The sequence below is a fragment of the Neophocaena asiaeorientalis genome, unplaced genomic scaffold, assembly GCF_003031525.2.
Source record: "Neophocaena asiaeorientalis asiaeorientalis breed wild unplaced genomic scaffold, Neophocaena_asiaeorientalis_V1.1 scaffold221, whole genome shotgun sequence".
NCBI lineage: Eukaryota > Metazoa > Chordata > Mammalia > Artiodactyla > Phocoenidae > Neophocaena > Neophocaena asiaeorientalis.
In genome coordinates, this window is record NW_020173766.1 from 2038209 (window position 1) to 2046059 (window position 7851).

The 7851-nt window shown below is 58.6% G+C and overlaps 1 protein-coding gene across 1 annotated transcript in view; it reads right to left on the minus strand.

The window, feature by feature from the left end:
* Positions 1–1537: 1537 nt before the first annotated feature.
* Positions 1538–7851, minus strand: part of PLXNB1 (plexin B1) — a 25971-nt gene continuing 19657 nt past the window's right edge. The window contains 8 exon segments of the mRNA XM_024751436.1: positions 1538–2281; positions 3592–3666; positions 4684–4759; positions 4901–4965; positions 6834–6981; positions 7068–7228; positions 7380–7552; positions 7794–7851. The exon segment at positions 7794–7851 is cut by the window's right edge and continues 23 nt beyond it. Of these exon segments, the coding sequence (XP_024607204.1) occupies positions 2177–2281; positions 3592–3666; positions 4684–4759; positions 4901–4965; positions 6834–6981; positions 7068–7228; positions 7380–7552; positions 7794–7851 (861 nt within the window). The 3' untranslated portion in view covers positions 1538–2176.

Sequence of the window (7851 nt, forward strand, 5' to 3'; positions counted from 1 at the left end):
AATCTCCACTGGCAGCTGTGGTGTTTGAATGAAGACTTAGAAGTTCCTGTCTTACTGCGCAGGTTTGTGTTCTTTGTATCTTTTACTAGAACAACATTCTGTGAGGGCTGAGACATAATAGTGAATGACTCAACATGTTCAATAGTCACAGCTGCCAGGCGTGCAGGTACATGGTTTTCCTCTCCCCAGAGCCCTCACCTACCCTGTTACAGGCCTCCTAGGACCTGTAGGGGCCTGAGCCCTGAACAGAGGCACGAGTCTTTCACGGCCCCTGTGGTGTCAACCAGGCTCCCTCCCTCTCTGGGCTTGCTCCACGTCCACTCCAAGCTGAATCCCCCATTAGCCCTGCTCCCTGAGACTGTCACAATGGGGGATCAACTCCGTGGTTTGGCCAGGAGGAGTCAGATCCATTCTGAGCCACTACAAAGACCTGGCAGGAGTACGCATTTGAAGTACTAAAGCTCACACACCGGAATGACAGTGCCTCACTGCTGGCTGACCTGCCTCTGACTGTGGTCTGGACATCAGGCAGAAATGAGGAGGGAGGGACATTAGAGCAGAGAATAGCAGTGGTGACTACAGTGGGCATGGACACACCAATGTGGCTCCTGCCATCTTAGGGACGAGGACCTTGAGAAAGCATTATTTAGGGCCAATAAGAGGGAGGGAAGAGGACTCTTCCTGGACTCATATCAGCCTGTGTCTCTTCAAACCCCCAATGAAGACCCCTAAGTTGGGAGGTGGGGCCTCTGTGTCAGAGGGGAAGGAAGGCTAGGGGGTCTCCGGGCTATAAGCAGAGAGCCATGGGGGAGAACCTTGTGAGGACCTGAAGGCTGGAGGGCCATAGACTCACCTCTGTTCAGTAGGCTCACCTCCTGTGGAGGCCAAGGGTGGTCTCAGTCAAGGGGGCATCAACCCCCAGCCGTGTAGACCCAGCCAGCAATACAAGATCCAGCTGAGACAGTCTCGAAGCTCACCTCCAGCTACAAATCAGGAAACCCAAACAAGGTGGCCTTGACACAGGCAGACAGTTGGGTTATCTGCACCCAAAATACCTTGACTTAGAAGACAACCCAGTAACCAGAAGCCCCTCAGAACAGCCCAGGCTACAGGGGTTCAGGGCGTCTAGAAACTACCGAGGAAAAGGGCCCCAAGATCCACTCCGCCTGGAGCAGTGATGCCATCCTTTCCCAGTTCCTTTCAAAACAAGTGCAACAGGAATGGAGAAATTTGAACACTCAAATTGCCGATAAGGCAGACCTGCTTGAAGAAACCACAGACCCCTGCACCTTGGGTTTCAGGCCTGCCAGCCCCGTCCTGGATGGGGTTCTCACTTCCTTCACAGCAGCTTTGACGCCAGCAAGCCCTGTGCAGGAGTCACGGAGAACCCAGCCAGCCCTGTGATCTGGAGCATTCTGTGGGCGCCATGAGACCTCCCGGAGGCTGCAGATCCCATCTCCCCATGGTGCCTGCCAGGCACAGCTGCCACCCTCCAGCTAAGGGAGGGCTGGGCCAAGCCCACATCTCAGACACCAGACAGTGTGTTATCCTTTAATGAAGAGCCAGGTCAGTAGGGCCACCATTCTCCCCGAGGCCCCCCTGCAGCAGACACCCCTCACTCCTGGCTGCCTCGGTGGCAGGGTGGCCCTGAAGCAGCCAGCCCTGCTGAGAGGTCAGTTTGCAGCAGCCTAGGAAAGGCATTCGTCTCTCGGACCTAGGAAAATGGCAGCAGCAACATGGCCAGTGGCGGCTAATGAGGTCAGGGATGGTGGAGGAGGAGGGCGGGACAGGAAGTGGGGGCTCTCCTCCTTCCTCTCTGAATCCCCTGGGATGAAGGCCAGTGTTCAGGAGCAGTACAGTCTCCCCAGGGGCTGGAGGCCCTTCCAGCCACTCTCTGGAAGCCCTTAGTCCCCAGTTTCCCTCAGACTAACATCACACAGAAAGTAGCCCGCAGGGTCACTGGCCTCAGGGTCACCACTCCATCAGCCTCAAGGCCCCACGCCTGCGAGATGAGTCCAGCAGGGCCCAGGCCAGAGCCACCAGGAGACTTGGAGCCACCTTCCACTAACTCCGCTGGGCAGGCACTACAGGCATCTAAGAAGGTGGTCTCTCCCTCGTGGTTCCGGGGCTGCCCAGGCGGGGCTGAGGCACAGCAGGCCAGGGGCTCTCCAAGTCCCTACAGATCTGTGACCTTGTTTTCTACAGCCGCTGCGATCTGCTGGAGCCGATAGCCCAGCTGCATCTTCTGGGCCGTGCCATCTTCCTCCAGGGCAGTGATGATCTGAAACACAGAGACCAACTCAGCAGGGGGAGACCGTCTGCCTTTGCCACAGACTTCAATAGGCCTCCACAGCTACCGCAGCAGGTGTGGGTAGGGGCCCGAGAAACCCTGTGAGCTGCCGCACTCACTTCCTCAGGGCCCCCTCGGGGAGGGGATGATGACAGCAGAGTCACTGTGGGGTTTTAAGGATTAGTGAGGTAGGGAATGAAGTACTTTACTCAGTACCTAGCACTCACGGTAATGCATATCACCTCCCCAGTAAAGTCGTTTTGAGTGGAGGCCAACTTCACCCACCATGCTGGTCTTCTTCGCCACAAACCCCCTGGAAGCCCTGCTCCACCCATCCTGGCTCCCCTGCCCACCAGGCAACAAGCAGTTCCTAAATTCCTACATGCCGGGTGCTGGACAAGGAGCAAGGACCCGGCAGTGATGACAGGTACGATCCCTGCCCTCGTGGGGCTTACTGGAGGGGAGACAGGTATTGACCAAACACGGACAACTACATAACCACAAGGGGGGCTGCCACAGAGGGAAGGGTGGGAACAAGAGGGGCTCGCCAGCCACGCCTCCACAAGGGGACAGCTGTGTCACACGGCCCCGCCTCCCCCACACCAGCACCCACACTGTTTGGAGCAAGGCACCTGGACTTCACGCTTGCGCGTCACTCGTGTGTCAAATGCCTGTCCCCACTCCAGGCCTGAGCCATGAGGCAGGGCCCTCATCGCTCAACAGCAACGGCCACATCCCTGGGGCCACGCAAACATCTGGGTAGATGATTCCAGCAGGCACTCAGTGGGTTGACCGGTGGGCGCTCTGATCCTGAGGCCCATTCCAGGAATCCCCCAGAAAGCCCCCTTACCGGCTCTGTTGTGCCCGCATCTGCCCCAGACCCTCCTCTCTGGCAGCGCATGCAGCCCATCCAGTCCCACCCCCCCAGAGATGGCCTGCACAGCACACTGCCACATGTGGTCTCAGGTAGGGCTCTGAGGGAGCACAAGGCCGGGGCACAGGTGGCCGCTGTGTGTCCCTCCCAGCACATCCTGCACACCATCTCCAGGCCCTGGTAGATCCCCAGCCATCCATCACCACCACCATGCCCAGGAGCCCGGCTGAGGAGCCCGGATGGGAAGGGCGGCAGCAGGTAAGAGCCAGGCCACTACCAGGAAGCACACCTGAAGAACACTTCCCGAACCCAGGGCTCAGCCCCCCTCCACCACTCTGTGCCTGGGGGAGACCCGAAGGCCCCACACTTGCGTCACAGAGCCAGTCACCCTCTCGCTTCATCCTGACCATGCCCAGGTTCTGCCCACCTGGTCATAGTATTTGTTGATATACTTGTAGAGTTCGTGCAGGGCCACTCGCACCCCCAGGTCTCCAGAGTAGTTCTAGGGAGGAGAGACAAGAGGTTACAGAGATAGGGGGTGCTGCCAGCCACCAGAAGAGGCCCAGGACCCCAGGCAAGGGGAGTGGGGAAGAGGGGGCTGGGAGGTAGAGGAAGGAACAGGGCCCTGCATTGGGAAGCAGAGCCCCTCCACAGACAGGGGATGCCAGGCTAGACGTGCTAAGCTGGGGACAGGATAGGACCAAAGGGCCTCCTTGGTGGAGAGAGCCTGGATCTGTAGTTTCACCATGGCCTGGGGTCTCCACTGGGGCTCGGCCTCTCTCCCCCTCCAGGCTCCAGCTGGGACCCTCTGGCATCCCAGACAATTGCAGAGCCAGGCAGAGTAGGTGCTGCTCACAGGCTGTGACCCAGCAGAGTTCTGCTGTGACCTCATTCAAGTCTTTCCTGAGGTCACACCCAGGCCCCTCCATGGGGACATCTCTGAACCTCAACCTCCTCTTCAGGACAATGGAGTTGATACCACCTAACTTGTAGCGCTCTTATGGGAATCAAATGAGAAGTAATCAAAGCCCCCACGACAGCAACACCCCAGAACTGTAGCTACTATTGTTATTGTGGTTGTGGTCATCATCATCGTGGTTTCAGATTTACATTGTTTATAAATTCCCCGGACTGGACTGTTTGGAGGCTGTTTTAGGAGTAGGTGGGGGCATGTCTATAGTGCCAAGGAAAGCAGAGCAGTAGGAAGACGTGGACAGGCTGACCCAGGCAGTCCTGGGGCTGAATCCCTGCCACCTCGCTGCCTTGGAACTATGGTCCACAGACCCCGAGGGGCTACAGACATCTAAACACCTGGCTGAGTCAGGCTCGGTGGCAGCTGCCAGGACTAGGCCCCTGCTGCTCTCTGATGAGACACTGGGAGCCCTGGTCTTTTACAGAGGCAGCGGGAACACTGTGCTGAGGCCCCCAGGGCTTCCCTGCAAAGGAGCAGTGTGAAGGGGGCAGGACCCTTGTGGCAGAAGGCCTATGCCCAACCCAAGAAGCAGAAGGAGGGCCATACCCGGGACAGCTCGGCCAGGATGGAGTTCATCTCTTGATCACTGGCGGGGATGGTCTGTCTGATGTCTGCATAGTACCTGCCAGAGATCATGGGTCCGGCAGCCGCTGGGGAAACAAACCCCTCTTCACCCCACCAGGCCCACCCCTGGGCCTCAGCTGTAAACACCCACCAATCCGTCCAGCCATTATCCCCCAGATGCAATCCCTTTCCCTCGTACCTTTCCACCATCCGTTTGTACCGGGGAATATCCCGAGCATACAGAAGTTTGTTGATGGGAGAGTCCTGGGTGCCAGTAGGTGAACAGTGAAAGGAAAAGAAGGATGAGAGCTCCTGTTAGGGTGACCAGCTGTCCCAATTTTCCCAGCACAGCTTCAGTTTTAAAACTAAGTTCTGAATTGCAGGAAACCTCCTCAGTCCCAGACAACCCGGATGGTTGGTCACCCCACCTCATTCCTTCTGTTACCCCTCCCCCAGTGTCCCATCTCTGCTGTCATCACCTTGAGCTTCCCCCCATCTCACTCCAAGGTCATCCCTCAGCTCCACGTGCCTCCACCCGGACCTGGCAGGGGACTGGCATGCAGGGTGGGAAGGGTGCAGTGCCGTGTGGAGCCCTAATACTGCTTCTCCAAGTGCTGTTCATTCCCCATGTAATGTAATTTTAAAAATCAGGAAACTAACCCCGAAATTTAATTAAATTGCCCCAGACCACCTCACTCCTGTGTGGCTGAGCTGGGATTCGAAGCAGGTCTCTCAGTCCAGGGCCCACAATCTAATACAGCCAGATACATCCTCTACCACCGAACTGGGCTCCAATCCCAGCTCTGTCCCAGTGGCTGTGGGCAGCACACTTCCATTCTCTGGACCTGCTGCCTCATCCCACAGCTGCTGGGAGGGTGAGGCAAGACTGCACTGCCCCCTGTGAGCAAGGGCGTGAGCGCTGGGCCTGAGGCAGGATGCCTGCTTCTCAGCAACTCTCCATGGGTGGCCCTTGGCATCCTGGTTTGCACTATTCCTGAGCTACCCAGGAAGCATTTGCAGTGCTGCTGGGAAGGGGAAGCAGTGTGAAGATCAGGCAGAAGAACCCAGCACACACCCTGGAGGTGACCCCTGGGTCCTGGTGTAGCTCTGTGGTTCTCAGCTCATCGCAGGCAGAGTAATGAGCGCAGGCAGAGCAAAAATGGCTTACAAAAGACAGCACTACAGAGTGAAACTTTCCATCTTGTTTCCCCATGGAGAACTCTCAAGAGGTCCCAGGCCCAGGGGTCGAGGCTAAGCAGAGTCCATTATGCAGAGCCACGACAGCCCTGCCTGCTGGGTGCCTGAGCAGTCATGGTGGTGACCCCATATCTGTCACAGGACTCTCTGGGTCCTGACCACTGTGACAACATACCTCCCCCTCTCTGTGCCACCAGGCAGCCCTGACCACCTCTCCTCCATGCTTCCCAGCTCCCCTGTCAGCACATCCGTCCTCGCCTGGCCCTCCCCTGGACTCTGCTCCCTGTACTGCACGGGCTGGCAGACACTTCCACTGCCCTTGGGAATCAAATCTCCGAGGCAGCCTGGAGCTGCTCTGCAATTGTAGAATCCATGGGCTCACCTCCTCCAAGTCTCAGCTCACCACCGCCAGAGGCCCGGGGTGCGTAAGGAACCCCTCCCTCTTCCTCAACCGCACATCCAACCCACAGCTTCTGCCTGCCCTGTACCCTCTAGTCCCAGCATGAACCTGGCCACCGCTCGTCCCAGGGACAACACAGCTTCCTCTCTGGACTCCAGGCTCCAGTCCATCCACTGCATGACTGCCAGGAGGCTCCACCTAACTCTCAGGTCTGACCACCCCCTTTGCCCTCAGGGTGAGCCCTTGCCAAGTGGCCCTGGCCTCCTGCCGCACCGCCAGCACTCTTTGCTCCACTTAACCCTGTGAATCAGCACACGTGCCCCCTGCCCTTGCTCATCCCTGAAGGCTGAGGCATGGTCACCTCCTAGGGAGGCCAGGGACAAAGCCTGTCCCCGGGCCTGCAGTCAAAGGCCTCCCATATCCTCCTCCTTGACATCCTCAAGAAGGCCTGGAGTCTGTGCACCACAGCACTCTCCATCCCCGGCCACGCTGCCCCACCCACCTAGGTCCTCCCGGTCCACCCCAGCCAGCTCACCCGGCCCAGCTTGTGGTCAGCCAGGGTGCAGGCGTCCATGAAGGTCTGTGCAATGACCAGGAACACTGCATCCATGTTATCAGATGTCTGCACGTCGAACACAAACTGCGGGTTTTTTATGATATTGATCCAGAACCTCAGCGGCAAGCTGTGGGCGGGGCAGGTGTGGCCAGTGAGTGTGCTGGGGAGACAGGAGAGAAGACCCCGCACATGCTAGGCCCGCCCCACCCCCACCTGTTGGTCTTCCATATGTGGACGGTGTCCTGGTCCGAGATGCCATGCTGCTGGGCCTGCTCGTCCAGCAGGTCAAAGAAGTACTTCACAGCGAGCGGCACGGGACGGCTGGTGCTGAGAATCACCTGGAACAGGTCATCCACAAACTTCTGCAGGGTGCCCTGCGGACGAGGGGAAGCACAAGAGATGCAGTCAGCAAGGGGACCTCAGCCCAGCCCAGCCCAGCCTCAGATGCCTCGTGACACCAGGCCTGTGCGAGCCCCACATACCCCCAAATCCCACTACCTGTCTCGTCCCTGCCCCCAGCCCCACCTTCATGGACAGCAGGCGGGTCAGGTAGATCTCAGGGATGGCCTTGGCTCGCTCCCGCTCCCCGCCCCGGAGGCTGCCCCTCCGAGGCCTGGGCGGCTCCGGCTCCTCGCTTGGCTTCACCAGGTGCCAGGGCCGGATGCCCCCCTCGTCCACATCCTCCAGCATTGGGGTCCCTGTACCAAGACCTTACAGCTTGTCACCCCTCATCAGGTGCCCCCTGCCCTAGACCCCCGGGGTCCTGCCAAAACCTGGGAGTGGGGGCACCTGGTTAAGGGCTTCTCTGGGTGGAAGGGAAGTAGACACAAGCCCACCCTGAAGTCCAGAGGACCTTCCCCCGTTACTGGAGACTGGGCAAAGCAAGGGTAGAGGACTGCGATGGCAGGGGTGGGGCGGGGGGGGAGGGTAAGTACTCACTCTCTCCAGGGACATAATCCTGGCTTTCCCGGAGGACATGCTTGGTGAGGCAGGGGAC